This window comes from Scatophagus argus, chromosome 5, assembly GCF_020382885.2.
Source record: "Scatophagus argus isolate fScaArg1 chromosome 5, fScaArg1.pri, whole genome shotgun sequence".
NCBI classification, from domain to species: domain Eukaryota; kingdom Metazoa; phylum Chordata; class Actinopteri; family Scatophagidae; genus Scatophagus; species Scatophagus argus.
In genome coordinates, this window is record NC_058497.1 from 22,491,686 (window position 1) to 22,508,924 (window position 17,239).

Below are 17,239 nucleotides of genomic sequence, written 5' to 3' on the forward strand. Positions count from 1 at the left end.
TGAACAGAGTATTTTTTGTGGATATGTGAACGTGGATGCCTTTCAACTACAGCAGCTACTTGCTTATCCCACTTGACTCAGCAAAGACAAAACAAAACGGTCTAAATAATTGATCAAGCTTCCAAGTTAACTACCCAAAGGGTTGAATTACGTCAAACTCCAAAGTGGCCCAGCTGCCTGATTAGAAAGCCTAAAGAATGAGTTATTAATCCTGGCGCGACCCCCCCACACACCTCTTAATTCCACAGCAGCAGCACACTGGCCATGCAGCAGTGACATGACTGTGCTTTCGGGGACATGTGTGTGTGTGTGTGTGGGGGGGGGGTTGGCCTTTACTGCAGCAGATTTGTCTCATAACAATGACACTGATTTGCATAGGTGCAGCATTTTGGTTTGCCTCGGGCTGTCAGTAAGGGGGTAGGGGAGGACTGAGGCAGAATTTCCTCAGCTCTAGTTGCTACCCTAGTCATCCACATTCTTTGTAAAAGTCCTTTTAAGTTACAAAGTAAAGCAAGTCTCTTTGTCTCTCTTGCTTGTGGGTGTAAAGTCCTTTCCTATTTTTATAGCTCAATAAATAATAAAACCACTATTCTTAATAGTGAAACTCTTGTCCATTCTGAGGACCTCTCACCTTGCTGTTATTACATCTGAATAAGCGGTAATGATTTGACGTTTTCTTTGACGTTCTTCTGTGTTTAAATACAGAACATCTTTGACAGTAAGGAGGCAATTACAATCAGAAAGAGGGCAGAAAAGAGCTGTTTTTCTGGATTTCATTTTTACTGAAATCTTGTATTTTTGATTAAAATTGGTTTTATTTTTTCACTCCAGTGAGCAACACAATTCACACCCAATGGCTTTTCTTTATAGTGGCTCCTGGATTTGAATGAAAAGAAGTGATTTATTTAGTTTTAAAATGATAATTGGCACTGGGTGATCAGGATTTAAGTCGCATCTTGTCTTGAATTTTTAGTATTTGCCTTGCTCGTGTTTGTGTGTAGATTTTCACTGAAGAAGAAAGGCGTATCTGATGCCTTATGGAATATTTTCAGCCCCCAAAGCTTTTGTGGCGAATAATATATGTAACTAAATGGCTCTATCAACCCGGGTTGGTTCCGCCATTTCAGAAAATGAAATGTCTTCATTAAAACTTGTTCAGTGTGTAGTGACACTGTTCCCTTCAGCTACATAAACCTCATCTTCTCAAGGTGACAAAACGAGAGTGATCCAAATAGGTTGTGTATACAGAGAGAGAGAGAGAGAGAGAGAGAGAGGTGCATGCAGAGCAGAGTTATGGACACACAAGCCCACAGCCTGTTTGATTAAACCAAAGGTCATAAATTGTCTAATCAAATTTATGGAAAGAAATGTTATTATTTTCTGTCTTATGCAGAGGTTGGAAAAGACTCTGTGTTGCTAAACGTAATGCAATGTGGAATTAATGCATCTCAGGTTTTCAGGGGGAATTACATGAGCAAAATGGTAATTTAAAAGCCATCTTGGTTAAAAAAAAAGACTGGAATATCAAATCAGATCTCTTTGACATACAGGTCAGTTATTGGGGAAATATTCAAATTCAGAGTTGACATGGTGCAGGAAATATTTACTTTCTTACAGCCAGTAAACAACCACAGAAATCCATGTATGCCTGAAATAATTGGCTCACAGTGTATATGTTGCGCTGGAAAACAGGTGGCTTTTTATCACTTCAGATTACATTTGTTCAAGGTCATCTTTGAGCCCACATACAGGACTTAAAATGTTCCGCTGGATTTCGAACCAGTAAATGCTCTCAGCAGCATAGCGCTATTCACATTGGTAGCCTCCAAGGCTGCAGTGTTTATTTTTTATTTTTTCTCAGGATCCTGTTTTTATTTGGAAGAACACTGTGCCAGGGTTTCTGCAAGGCTGACGAGGCTGCTCGCTGAAGCCTGCAGTCCTTTTGTGCAGCATGTGTTTCACTGTGGCCCTCAGCTTTCTCTGAGGGTCTTCTTCCTGGGGAGACTGCCAGTGGGAGCCCGCTTCCACGCTGAGCTGCAAGATCTGAGACACTGCAAACTCCCAGTATTAGCATCTCTTAATGCAAAACAGCATGGGGTAGACCAGTGTTGGCTTCAGTGCAGCCAGGCTCCCTGGTGAAAGGGGCAGCACACCACCACCACCACCACCACCACCTCACAGCTGACCAAGCAGGAATGCTGAGCTGGGGAGAAGGCCTGGGGACGTGGTTGTGTTTGAATTCAAAGTCTTCATTTGAACTGCTTAATCTTCCCGCTATTGCTGCGAGGACAGGGTTAAAAGAGGTCATGCCAGAATGTAATTCATCCACAGACACCATGAGGAATGAAACTATCTGAGGCTAAATAATAATTTAATGAGTAGCACATGGCACTTGCATGCCTTGCCCCTGTTTTTCTGAATATGTGCGATTCCAATTTTGGGTTGACATATCAAAGGGAATCGCTCGCTCTTGATGTTTATGTTGAGTTATCAATGAACTGGAGCCAACAGACAATTTGTCCACCTCCACTGAACGAGCTGTTTGTCAGCCCTCAGAGACCATGGATAATGCATTTTTCATACCTACATATCTTCTTTTCATTGACATAAATTGAGATGCATTACTTTCATTCCATGATAATTGCAGACCATCTGTGCCCTCTAACAAAATCTTCAACCTCTTGATGGATATGCAGCAGAGTGACATGCAGAGCAGGCCATGCATAACCACTTGTCTTGTTCTTGCTAAGGCAGCTCAAAGAATGACAGAAAATCCATTTGATCTCAGAAAGGGAGAGAGAAACATATGCCAGGACCGGTCTTAATGGATTAGGTTGCAAACTGTGGTAAACCTCTGTTTTTGTTTAAGTATTTTATCCCAGTTGTTTTGTATTAATAGATTTTTTCATTAGGTTATTTGTATAAGCAGTTTACAATGTTTGGATTTACTTTTGCGAGGGTCTGTGCTCCATGTGTGCATATAATATATCGTATGGAACTTGTTTTTCTACTTACACACCTCATTTGGTGCTCTCAGTGAAAGCTGGTGGCAGGATGTTACATACTTAAACAATAGCAGGATTTTTCTCCTCCAGTTAGTAATGAAGTTGAGCTTACGTTCAGATTCCAGCAGCACACCACCCCCCCCACCCTTTTCCCACAGAGAGGGCCAGTGGAGAGCTGAGTGTTATACCCACCATGTGTTGTTTGTGGTACCTGTTACCACTCAAATGAGTCCAGGAAAGACAGCTAGAATTCCCGCATGACTCTTCCCTTCAGTCTTTCCTAATGGTGTAGGAAACAGCAGGGCGAGCAGAGAGAAGCAGCTTCAGGGAGCCGGGAGAGAGTGCAGCTTCACTGCCTTCATGATAAATTCTATTTGTATTTTTATAGACAAATGCTACTCAACTGGAAATTTTGCCCCTGTGATTAGCCATAGGGCCTGTAGCAGTAAGCAAGATTTAATGATTTATCCGGGCGCTGGATAGCTTTTGATTAATTCTGTATCGAATGGCTCACACCTCAGTGCGCTGATCGGGTGTCCGGGGCATGTCATATCACTTCATTTCATCAGGTGTGACCATTAGTGCCGTGTGATTTTATCCACTGTCCTTGTTCAGAAATAGACCTCCTCTCTGGACACGGCACAGAGTGGCAAATTAGGTTAGGGCCCAGTGTTCCTCCATATGTAACCAAATGTGGAAAAAATGATGCAGCTGAAATGTTTTTCACTTGTAGACATCTACCAGTGTAGGTATGTTAATGGTTTTGAATGTAGCTACATATCAAACTTCATGCATTTTTATGAACAGTTTAAGAGAGCAAATTTACATTTACTGCTGTTTACATATGAAACACATTAGCTTACCATTAGAGCAGCACATAGCAATGCATACAAATTATTTTGCATGGCTTACATTGATTGCTCCTAACAACTAAAGTGCTGCATACTTACAGTAGCCACCGTCTGATAGCTTCTTACCCGCTGAAATGTGCATTCAGTGAAATAAAGGCTGGGCTTTTGCACATAGATTTACTGCTGTAGTGTGTTGTAGTGTGTGCTGCAGTGCATTGCTTCCATGTTGCTGGTTTTAGTCAGCCAGGACAAACACCAGCTTTGCACGAGTACCTCTCGGTTATTTAGTGGCGCCATTATTTGTCTGTCAGTTGTTGTTAACAGAAATCACTGACACAAGAAAAGTTGCTCACACATAAAAGCTTTCTGCACATTTTATATTTTTAAATAGATGAATTGCAGTTAATCCCACGAGGCTATTTTCAAAGAACAGAACTACACACCTGCACAAGTCAGGGAAGTATGGCAATCATGCAGGTGAATCACATGGATTGTCATATTTATGACATTTTTAAATATTTATTTGATGGGATTTTTTTGATTTGTCTCATCTATGGATACATAACTCATTACATTCTTCCCAATAATCCACACTGCAGTCTGGATATAATAAATGTACTTAATAAGTTCACCATCAACTTTTTAGAAATAGCTGCCAATGAGTACATTTAGCATGTCTCTGTTTGTTAACAGTTATGTTTATTTTACATCTGGTGCAGGATCAGCATCAAAACATGCACAGTGATTGAGAATTAATTTTGCTGCACATGAGCAAATAGGCAACAAGCTCAGAAATCTCCCAGCATTGACAAAAATCCTGTATTTCATTCAGTACTCTGTTAAAAAATACTAACTGCACCAGCTTAAATATTTTCAAGTGTTGTTTATATTTTTTTTTCTTTTTTTAAACAACTGAACACTCATTGGTTACCTCACAAGTTGGACAGTTGCATGCCAGCAATCATAACGGCTCACCATCAGACAGACGTTCCCGTTGTCTCTTAGGGTGGGGGATGAGGTCCTAGCTAATGAAGTGGATTTTCCTTAATTACTTGTCTAGAATAGTGTCAGGAGGCCTTAACCAGTGCATACATCTGTTAGAAAGAAAAATGAAAAACCCACATTCCCGGACTGAATGGATATCCTCAGGGTTCTTTTTGAATGCCATGTGAAAGTTTGGCTATTGTAGCAGAGTCCTCCTTCTCTGTCTCTCTGATAACAAATGAATCTGCTTTTCTTTGTGCAAACCAGGTCAATAGAAAACCATTTATTTTTTTCTGTCTTTTGGATAGTAGTGAATAATTGTTGCTGAATCACCACATCTGCAGCGGTCGTGTTGCCCCGCGCTTTGTCTCATAAACTTTCCTGTTCCTCATCCTTCTGTTTCTTTCAACAAAAGTGAACAACAACAGTGAATTCTTACCTGGCTGCTGAAGAGTTGTTGGTTGGACAAGGACAAGCATGCATACAGTCAGACAGTGAATTTTAATCATGATGCAGTGCTTCTTTTTCTGTAGCTACATGCTCTACAATGCGATAAGACGCTGATGGCTCATATGCAAATAGGTAGGTGAGTGAGGACAAGTGGACGAGTTTAGACTGTGTAGACTGCAAAGCATTTGCACTGCTTGCACAGTGTTATTTTAAATGCATTCTAACATTGCATTGCTGGCAAATTACTCTGGTTTTTAATTCTAAATAATAAAAAAATAAGCATTTAAACTTCTAGCAGAGCACTTGACTTAATCCTGGAAATTTAAATGTGGGTTAGATTGTATTTTATTATTTTTATTAGACTGTTGTGCTACAACTGAGTAAACCTTTCTTCCCCCCGAGTAATTATTTTTCATACTAATGCAGCTTTTTCAAACTATTCGTTATAGAATCAATGCAAATTCTCAGATAAATGCTTATATGAATTTTTTTAGTTGTCGTGCAGACTAATAACTGAAATTGAGAGGTAATATAAGTTTACTGCTACAAAGAAAATTTAGTGTCAAAATCTGGAATAGGTTCTTCACACTTGCATGTCTGTATTTCCCAAACACACAGCGTATTTATTTGCAAAGGAGATTTGGTGGTTTTCTGTGCATTGAGCTAAACGATAAGAATGCATTTCTAAGTCATATTGTGAAATTGTTTGTGAAGCTTACAGTATAGAATGATATACACTGAGTCACTTCTGTTGTAATTTTGGAGAGCATAGCATGAGTCATAAAATGTATTGCAAGCATGGGCCTGAGAAAAAAAGGTGACCAAGAAAAATTAATTACTTGTTGCCCCACATTTTCATGATCTTCATAGGAAGTAAAGTATTTGTTTACCGAGCAGTAAATGCATTCCAGAGCAGTGACGCATTTGTCCTTGTGATATATTTCGCTGCGTACGTCTGCGCTTTCCCTGTATCGAATTAGCATAACCTTATTAATGGCTTTGGGGATCAGGTACATTACTGAGCAGGAGGGAGGTCATCAACAACTATGTGGTTTCGCCTCACACCAGTGTATTGTTCGTCAGGACTGCGGCGTGCCTCTCTTTCGGTGGCTCAGCTAATTACGAGGGCAGCATCGTGCAGAAGTGCGCGCAGCGTGGAACCATCTGTCAGTGCGACAGATGCATGATATGACACGCTCTTTAAAGTGAAAAAGAAATTAAACGATTGCTGTCAGCAGTTCATCCTGTAAAAATATGTGGACTATGTGGCAGCGAGCCAAGTTCAAAATGGAGTCTGTAGGTGAAAATCTGTATTCTCTCTTTTTGTTGACAGTTAATGAAAAGTACAACATTTATATAGAAGAGAAATATACATTTATTTTTTACATGTGTAGAATTGTGACTCTGGGTAGAATTACGGAGCTTTCTTTGAAGCCTTGGAGGAAAAGGTTGAAGAATCAATCTGCATGTCACCTGTGAACAGAGTGGGCCCTCCTTCCACTGTCTTCAAGTGCCTCAAGCACTGAAGCTCATGTCACTTAGTTCTCAACCCCTTTGTTACCTCAGCGGTTTCTTTATCAATCTGCCTGGATTGGCACATGTTGATATGACAGCTTCATGTTCTTGACCCCTTAAAAAAAATCTGAAATGACTCTAAGCTTCTTGACTGGCACTGGGAAGTGTTACTTTAATGACAGAGCTGATTATACAAAATAAGCCTTCTGTGTGTCTATATTCCATTCCCTTCTGTTGTAAATTGCCAATTTAGTGCTGTGGATATCTGTGAAATAAAGGAGGCTTGCTGCTACAAAGAAAAAAAACACTCTTTCACTCTGTGTAAAGCCAGGAGTTCATTGATTGATGAATGGCTTAGCAGATGTGGAAATAAAGGGATATAGAGTGCACAAGGACATTGGTCTTCTGTGTTGTGAAGTGCAGACGGTTTCAAACAGCACATATACCATAGGACCACTGGATACAATCGTTTTTCTGGGATTTATATCTAATAGTTTTAAATCCTCTGATGTAAAGTGACAAGACGAGACAAGTTGGCAAAACATGCAAAACAACAGACATGTTTTTTAAGGTTGACCACTGTAAATATGCTATATAGACAAAGGTATCCAGACACACCTCTTTATGCTGCTGTTTTTCAAAGGTTCCAGTGAAGGGAAATATTAATGCTTCAGTGCTTCAGCATATCAAGACATTTTGGACAATGCTATGCTTCCACCTTTGTGGCAACAGTTTGGACAAGGCCTTTCTATTCCAGCATGACTGTGCCCCAGTGCACAAAGCAACGTCCATAAAGAAAGAACTTGACTGGCCCACACAGAGTCCTGACCTCAACCCCATCCAACACCTTTGGGATGAACTGGAACAGAGATTGTAAGCCAGTCCTTTTGGTCCAACATCAGTGTCTGACCTCACAAATGCTCTACTGCATGAATGGGCTAAAATTACCACAGAAACACTCCAAAATCTTATGGAAAGCTGTTACAGTTTCAAGGCTGTCTGTGTATTCAGAATATGATGTTGTCCCTGTTGGTGTAATGGTCAGAGGTCCCAATACTTTTGCCTATATGTTGTATCTTGTAATTGCAGATAGCTAAAAGCAAAACAGATTGCTATGAATTTTTATTTGTTGGTTTCTATTTCAAATCTTAGTAGTAGCAAAAGATTTAGCACAAAACAAAACGGGCTGTTGTATGAAAAGACTTCACATGCCCAGACATCCTTCTCTGGCTAAATAAATGTCAAAATAAGCCGAACGAATTGGTCAGTTTCAAGAAGAGGCCAGAATGTCTGTTTACCCAGGCGCCAGTGTCTGGTCTGAGTAAAGAGTCCCAGGTCTCTGCAGGAGGCTGAGAGCACACTCTGATAGAGACAAGCTGGGAGAAATAATGAGTGGAAGAGGGACTTTTTTAAAAGTGGTTAATGTAAGAGCTCTGCCGCTCCTCAGTGAAATTAATCTTAAGTTTAGGTGTCAATTTATGGACCGTTGGTGAAACTATGGTGTATCTGTCTTCAGTCAGAATGTTGAGACACGTCAAACACACACGCTTTCGCAAACCTTATGATCCTCAATAATTTCACAGCTGCGTGTGGGCAAACAGACTGCATGTCTGGGTGTCTTTGATTGTCTTGCCCTCTTAACAAACACTAAATTTGTGGAATTGTTGTTCTTTTAAAATGCGTCATATGTTTCATTTCTCTCCTCTTTTCAGACGGAGCCTTTCAAAACCACTCTCGGCTGCGGACGCCTCCTCTGCCGCTGTCCCACTCCCACTCGCCCAATCATCAGCACCATGCAGCCTCCATTAACTCCCTGAACCGAGGCAACTACACACCACGGAGCAACCCAAGTCCCGCACCTACAGACAGCTCTGTTCCCCCTGAGGGTCCGGCGAGCGGGCAAGACTCTGGTAGCGCACAGGACAACTGGCTCCTCAACAGCAACATCCCCCTGGAAACGAGGTACTGTGTAACTTGTCTCCATAGCAATGTATAGAGATGTTTCCATCTGTAAGAGTGAGCTTGAGCTGGTGCTGCTGAACACAGGTTTTCGTGCGGTCTGCTCCATATTAAACTACCGCAATGCTAACAAGGAGCAAGGCAGTAAAATGGAAGCCATCTGGGCTTGGGGCGAAGGCCTACATTTGTGATGAGCATGATTTCGTGGCAAACAAGAGAAAAGACCAGTTTTTGGGATGTTCATTTAATATTTGAAATCCTTAGCAGTGGAAGCTGTTGAGTTTAAACGGCAGAGTAATTATGATCGTGTTGGATATAAAACAGTTGTTGCAAAATTACATTCAGCCTCCCGTGTGCAGGCTTCATATCTCCTCCACTCCAGCTCAGTTTTATTTATTTCATATTAATCAGTATTCAGTTCTCTAGCACATTTCTCCATAGGAGGCCCTTGTGTGAAGTAGATCTGTCAAGTGTTATTGTAACAAAGGGAATATCTGTTGAAATTTTTTTTCTTTGGCTGGTCTTACTGCAAGGCGGTATGAAATCAAGAATAGGAAGGCAAATTATCTCAAACCTCATAATAATCACATTACTCTGCTAGCGGTAAAAAAACTCCCCAAACAAAACCTAAATTCTCAGTGTGACCAAGCTGCCTGCTGAGCTAATTTAAATAAAAATCCATTGTGTGGCCTTGATTTTGAGTTATTATAGATGAAAAATCATTTTCTCTTTACTTAGGTGATTTAAATATGATGATCTGTATTAAGTATTCCAAATGAAAGACCACACTATTGTCTACAGTGTGTATATCAAATATGTTGAAATAAATGACTGAAGCTGACAGGAGAATAGCTAATAGCTAATTTGGCATGGATAAACAACCAGGCTTGAACACAATTAGTGTCTCTTCCTCGAGTTTTTGTGAGACGGTTCAGTCAACAGGAAAACGAGCATCAGTTTCAGCCGGTGGAAGGACAGATAGTGCTTTAATGAATGATTACACGTCATCCAGCTCCAATGTTAATCCTGCACAGGTATTCCCCATGGAGCAGAAAACAGATGGTGAGGAGAATGGATCTGCAATAGGCAAGAGTGCTGCTGAAACCACAAATGTAGTCTTTATGACCTGTTGCCTTGAAAAAAAAGATCAACTGCTGGTAGTTCCAGTAATGAAATTGAAACCATTAGTAATATCCACATGGACACGGAAATATTAAATGTCACCTTTACTTAGTTAATCGTATTACAATGGTTCTCCCTTGTCATTTTTGTGGAATTTAATGACACTGATAAATTCTGCAATGTGAGGTCTTATCCTGCTCTGCCGCTAGAGAGATGCCAGCAGTTGGTTGGCCCTATCCAGCCTCACCATTTTCCTTAGAGTCTCTGCCAAGAATCTCTCTCTCTCTCTCTCTCTCTCTCTCTCTCTTCGTTAAAAGTTACATTCTTCTCCAAAAACACAGACTGGAGAGACCATGAACAAGTCAGGGATCAAAAACAAGGCTTTTCTCTTGTACCACTGAACGTGTTCAGCCTGCCCATTGCATGTGGACAGTCTATTTCTCCATGGCGTTGCTGCAGTATTTCCTTATGGAACAGAGCTCCCATAAGGGTGAAGTGCATTATGGGAGAAATGAGACATGCACCTGTAGAAACTTGAGAATTAACTAAGAATGTGTTCTTCTTAAAAAAACAGAAAAACGACTTTTCAAGGCGTGAAAAGTTCATTTGTAATTAAGAATGAAATTAAGATGATAAACAGTGTTTTATCTGAAATAAGTGTTAGAAACCTTAAAGATTTGTAAGTGATGCATTGTTTTCTTCCAATCACAACCTTAAAGGAGCCAGAATACTCTAATGTTTATCAGAGAGGAGCAAGACGCTTGCAGAGAAGGGCAGGGCTCGTACAAAACAAGGTATGGCAGTGCCCAAATGATTGGAACAAGAGAGGTAGATGTTATTTGTCTCACACTTTGGTAGAAGTAGTTCCATAAGGGCCTTGGTTTCTTTGTTCCACGCCGTCTGTCTTGGTCTCCATTTGTCAGTTGTTGCTGTTGACGTTGCTTGGTAATCACGTACTGTATTTGCATTTGTGTGTTTCTTGCACGCACATCTCACAATAGCTTCATATCCATCTTTCCACCTGTGTGTAGAAACATAGCAAAGCAGACATTCCTAGAGACTTTACAGGACAACCTCATTGAGATGGACATTCTGGCATCAGCACGCCATGATGCCTCATACAACGACGGGTATGTTGCATGTTTGCTATCTGGCTCACGCTACTGTCACAATCTGCTTTGCCATGAAAACAATAGTGATGCCTGCACTATTTTTCCATCAGACATCCTCTGTTTTGAAATGCCGTCAATCATCAGTGTACATCTCCTGCAGTGCCAGAATCTTTGCTGTATTTGTCCCTTCCCTGTTTAATACAACTAACAATTTCCATTAAGTCACATTGTTGGGTTGTATTGCTTTTGATTAATGTTAAGCATGACCGCTTTACGAAGCGCAGTTGCCCGTATTATCTCCTATTTCTCGACATGTCAGTGATTTGTCCTGATATTTATAAATAAAATATGGTCTCAGTGACTTTCCACATCATACATTGTAATGTGACATTCAATCACATTCATGTCACTGTCGCTCGGGAGCTTCTTGTAAACTTGTCACTAAAACGGCCTTGACAACAGTCGTGCTGCCACTGACTCTCTGATGGGCTGCTCGTACGGCTCTTGGACGTGCAGCTCTACACATGTTTTCTGAGATAGCCAGCCATGTTCTTCAAGGACGAATAAATCCGCTCAACTCCGTCCTGCAACCTTATACACTGCATCTCTCGTTTGGACAGCCCTGATATATAGTTACTTGGAATTTTTCCTCACCACACTGGCACGAATGCATAAACAAGAACCAGCTGTGGTCACTAGTCTTGTAAATTAGATTTAATATTGATTCACCGTTTCAACTGAGCGCAACCCAGTATGCTTTAGTATTCTCACTAATCTAGCAGAGGCGTTACTATGGTAACAGTATTTGAAACAGAGTAACTTAGCCGTGGAAGGGACTGCACTTAGATAGGCAATACCATACAGTACGTGATGATAGACATTCCTGAGAAATTAGCTTTTCTGGTGAGATCAACATAAAAATGTGTCTTTTTCCAGGCACTTCCTGTTCAAACCAGGTGGAACATCACCAATGTATTGCACAACGTCACCAGGATACCCTTTGACCTCCAGCACGGTGTACTCGCCTCCCCCACGCCCTCTGCCTCGAAATACCTTCTCTCGACCTGCCTTCAACCTGAAGAAGCCCTATAAGCACTGCAACTGGAAATGTGCTGCTCTCAGTGCTATTCTCGTCTCAGTAACCCTCCTGTTTCTGTTGGCCTACTTCATCGGTGAGTCACCTCTCATACTTCTACACACTAGGGTGGATGCACGTCTGCGTGTCCGCCCCAGCTCCACCCCGTCACTTAACTGCAGACACAGGATGATCCCGTGCTCTGTTGTGTTCCCTCCATCATCTGTTCTGATAGTGTTGAATCCAGTCCTCAGTGCCTTGTGCGAGGATGCTTGTATAGAGACTGATAGATTGACTCCTCACCCGTGGACCTTGGCCTAAATAACACTGTCATTCATGGATTGGGTTGACTAAATCTGCAGAGATTGACAGTCTAGGTTCTTGTTCTGGTGAATAGGTCAGCTAGGAAGTGAATTAAAAAGCCTTCACACAACAGAGGACTTCACATTAAAATATTCTTCTTATTTAAGATCCCCCTTACCAGCATATCGGGGTCCCAGCTGGGTAAGGACTAGCAGCTGGTATATCTGAGTTATGCCATTAAATCAGTTCTGCTCTCCTTGACTGCTGTCATTCCCTTAGGGAATGATATTCAAATCGGATTATACAGTCCCTGATTTATCTGGGTGATTTAAAGTCTCAGAGATCACAAACTGTGTTTCCAACTCTGTCTTCTTACTTTGATTTAATACTGACGTCTGGTATGTTCAACCATGCCAGTTATCACTATCATCATGCTAACTGCCCAACTCATCTTATGTTTATTCCAAACAAGCTGTTGCTCTGCCAGTGAGCTAAAATTTAGGTCCTTGTTAGTGGCACAGATTTGTTTTATTTATTTTAAGACCTGGTGTTTAAGACAAATACTGCATATAGCATAGCAAAATGCTTATAAGACTTCATTCACTGAGAGAACATTGGGGTACAGGTTTACAGCATTAACATCTGCTGTAACTGTGTGGTCAGGTAGAACGAATGGGAAACAACAAGGACTGTGGGTAGGTCAAAAGTCCACTGAAAATGTGAGGTTGGCTTCTTCCAGTGAAAGGATTTTGTGTCACGGTCTGTGCAAGCAGGGCAACAAGAAAATAAGAGATTGAATCCAAACGCAGACATTCAAGGCAGAGCGGAAGCTGATTTAATGAACAAAATTCAAAAGTGCCAAAGGCTTACAGGAAGTAAGGGTCAAAACCAGATACAGACAAGAAACAAAAGTCCACAAACAACAGGCAAGGCCTTAAACAAAGCCAAAATCCAACATCTCGGGGAATAAACACTCAGGGCTTTTACTCATGACACACGGTGCAAAGAGGAAGTGGCACAGAGTCAAGAAAACACACAGACTAAAACACACCACAGAGGGGAGGATAGCGAGGGACAGGTGAGACTAATCAAGGCGTGGCAGACAGTCAAATGGACGAGAAACACAGGAAGTGAAGTTCTCTACAACAAGAGGACATAACAGATATAACAGGAAACAAAGAATGAAGAATCACACAAAGAGTATTTAAAGGAATGAGTGACAGGGTTGTAAAACAGGTATGTTTAAGGTCTGCATTTAGTTATGGTTGAGATATCATTGCTGCCTGAATAGGCAGGCATTTCCAAAGATTTGGTGATCTACATGAAAAGCTAGCTTTTTAACAGTCAGTACAAATTCAAATAAGCAGTTGATGTTTCAAGTAGGAAATAGTTCTTCTGCATAGCCTTCATCAGTGAGATAAATGGATTCTTCATTGAGGAGATTTGTTATAGATATGCATTTTGCTGTAACAGTAACAACAGCCATCATTTATGCTTCTCCTTGAGGCCAAACAAACTAAAATCGGATTATTAATTTTTTGTCACCAGAGCCATTTAAGTGGTTTCATCTTGAATTCAGAACAGAACTGGATTGAAGAAAAAAATAAAAATCAGCTGGTTGCTGCTTGAGATGATTATCTGTAAGTCCAGCAATTTGAAATCAATGACGCTGGGTGTGATCAAGCTCTGGTTTGGCTTGTTGTTTGCATCAGCAGTGCGGTTTGGCTGTAGTTGTAGAGATACAGTATGTGTCTTCAGGCTTCTGCTTGTGACTTGGCCAAAAGCCAGAGAGCCCCATCATCGTGATAGTCCTTAATCAGACGGTGTAATTATACCCTGCAAAACTCATACCATCTCCCATTGCACCACAAGTAAACATGTAGGAGACCAAACCTCACCCTAAGATCAGAATTTCCAATCAAGAACGAGGACCATGTTTAATTAAAAGCTGATGAGAAAATACATTTAATTTCAAGTGCAATTAATTATTGAGGCCTGTAATTGGGATCTCTGGGTGAGATGCCTAATGAACCCAATTATGCCTCATGACAGATGTTTTGACTTGGAGCATTTTCTTTTCTTTTCTTTTTTTGGGGGGCACATTTTGAAGTGTGAAAAAGGTGGGGGGTTTATGACACTATTTCCTCTGTGGTCGCTCACTCATTAACACATTTGTTATATGTTCGTCATTTTAAGGTCATTAGTATCCTCCTGTGTTCACTTCCACTCACCCTGGGTATCTAGCCAAGGACAAATATGTTCACTGCATGATCATCCAACTCTGCAACACAGATTTTATTTGTTCTTTAGAAAATTACTGATTTGTTTCGTTTTTGCTTTTCGTTATGCCTGTGTATCCGTATTTGTCAGTGATGATCTTACTCTAAATGAAAAAAGCGCTCAGTTGGTTTACCTTTCTGCTTTTTATGATGAATGTTACACCAGTCTAAAATGTTGCCTACAGTGTAATATCTAAAGACAAAAATCATTCGGCATAACGCTGCACGTATGGATGTAAACAACACGTTATTACATTATGTCCCTGCCAAGTATCAGTTGAAACAATGAACACGCCATGCAACTTATAGCTGCAAAACATGGAGAATCGCACTGCTGACTGTGTGTTTTTGCAAGCACATAGCAACAGTCATGATGCTTCTCCAGAGCATTGTTGGGCTTTGCATTACCTGCTGATCATTTCTAGAATTATTAAAGCCATAGTGATAGATAAAGGACAATGGAGAATTCATGTGGCATTAATTTTCTCAAACTTAATCTTAAACTGCAGAGAAAAATCAAAGTGAAAAAATAGTTACGTTGTTGCTAACTCTGTCACACCACCCAAATTCCAGACAAACTGATTAAAACTCTTGCATGCTGTTATCATGAAAATGTTACGCAAAATCACTGACTTAACAAACGTATTAACAAAGAATAAACTCTGTGTTTTAGTGTTGTTGTTTAGTGCTTTGCCTCTTTAGAGAGAGATGTGGTGTGGGAGTGCTGTTAGAGAACTGATTATACAGAAATGCGTAATATCTATTATAATGTTCCTCCAGCAGAAATGAATGGAGCTTTGTGAGAAATGACCAAGTGATGGCTGCCACCTTCATTGCAGTGTTTCTTTAAACAGTAATTAACCATATGGTTAAAATGTTTTGGTTTTTTGGCATATGAGATTCTGTGTTGGCTATTTTTACCTCAAGAAATTTTGCTTTTTTAGAAGCTCACAGTATTTGATGATTTTGACCAGCGAGATGAGATAAAATGAGGTTCTACTCATCATAGCTTCCCTTGAAGTGTGCACTAGCTGAAAAAGTGCTCTTCAGATCAGAGGATAGAAGCACAGGAATGTTGGCAGATGACCCACAGCAATAAGCGCTGACTTCCTCAGATTGGCTGAGAAGTCTTCACTACAGTACAGTACTACAGTACCCCTGTTCCCTAATTGGCACATGGCGTGACCCAGCTTCCTGCCAAGAGATAAGCGAAAGCAGGGCACAACATGTGCTCAGGAAAAAGTGGGTGACGCTACGAAGTTCAGCATCCTTGACAGGTCAGTGGCATCGCTGGAACACAGACACAGCTTGTCTCTGCCTGTAGCCTTCTTATTAGAAGTACCTTGTTATTCCTACAACGTGTCAGTCTTCATTTTGCAGCCAGTTCCAATAGTCTTCTGAATGTCATTGCACAGTGTTTCCGAAGTTTGAAAAGCAAGCAAAACAAAATCAGGAGTCTCCTCACTGGCTCAGATCCAATGCTCTGCATATCATAGATACCAGGAAGACATTGAAGTAAATCTTTATGGATAGGAGTCCTCTTCAGTCATTTTCCATTGAGGGCCTCAGGGACGGATGGGATAAAGAACAAGGCTCTCAAAGATGTGATTACTAGGACTCTTAGAGTGACACCCTGCCTGGTGACTTTGCAATGGTTCTGCCAGCAACATACTCTGTCTTTTTCCATCTCGCCAGTCAATGTAGAGCTACAAATCAAATGGAATGTGTTCCTGGAGCTTACAAAATGACAAACAAAGCCATCTGCCTCTTCACTGGTTGTCCTCCACTGACACACTCATTTTCACAGGCACTGGACAGACACAGACCAGATGCTGCTGTTGTAGGTGAACTTTGTACTTCTTTTTCCCCTCATAACCACACTGGTGCTACCTATCTTTTATCCATGAATTTTTCAGTCAACATGCACTGTTTATCTAGGCTGCATCAGGAAAATATTTTTTGAATTTGCTGTACGCACCCAGTCAGAAAAAGCAGACCTAATTAATCTTGGGCCAGCTACTTATAACAGGCAAGATGGTGTTCTGTGATACATCTGTGTTTGATGGAGTCTGCTCTGGAAACGACCCAATGTATTACAGACACTATGGTTTTAACTGCCACTTGTCACATCATTCATTTGGTGGTTTCAGTCAATTTTAAGTTCGTAGCTGAGCTTGGACAAGTAAACGCTCCTCTTACTCTTGGGTGATCATTAATGATTTTAAACTGGACAGATTAAATATGATATCCACTGCTTAATGACGCAACTTAGGGTCTTCATTTTTTAAATTTTACTATTACTAAAGCACTTTTTTGACCCTGACGAAGACACAGTAACGTTGAGACAATGGCCTGTTTGCACTGTTGAAGGCTGCAAATTGGTCAGGGCCCTGCTGACCTTTTTTCAACTGGAGTTTGCTGTCCTTGCTCTGAGAAACACTTAGCGCTGCTGCAGTGTTTCCATGAAGGACTTGCTCAGTTGTGTGCAACACATTCTAGTAATAAAACAATAATGATAATGTAAGTGGACAGCCAAAAATGTGATGGAGCGAGTAGTTTCCTGCAGGAAGAGCAGCAAGTCCTC

General features: G+C 40.9%; 1 protein-coding gene across 8 annotated transcripts in view; it reads left to right on the plus strand.

Moving 5' to 3' along the window:
• Positions 1-17,239, plus strand: part of tenm4 (teneurin transmembrane protein 4) — a 205,294-nt gene that overhangs the window by 117,814 nt on the left and 70,241 nt on the right. For 5 of the 8 annotated variants that reach the window (XM_046389708.1, XM_046389707.1, XM_046389709.1 and 2 more), the window contains 4 exons: positions 8,518-8,767; positions 10,606-10,680; positions 10,918-11,016; positions 11,935-12,170. In XM_046389708.1, the coding sequence (XP_046245664.1) occupies positions 8,518-8,767; positions 10,606-10,680; positions 10,918-11,016; positions 11,935-12,170 (660 nt within the window). The remainder of the gene's footprint in view (positions 1-8,517; positions 8,768-10,605; positions 10,681-10,917; positions 11,017-11,934; positions 12,171-17,239) is intronic. The other 3 variants (XM_046389711.1, XM_046389712.1, XM_046389714.1) reach the window with 1 other exon arrangement.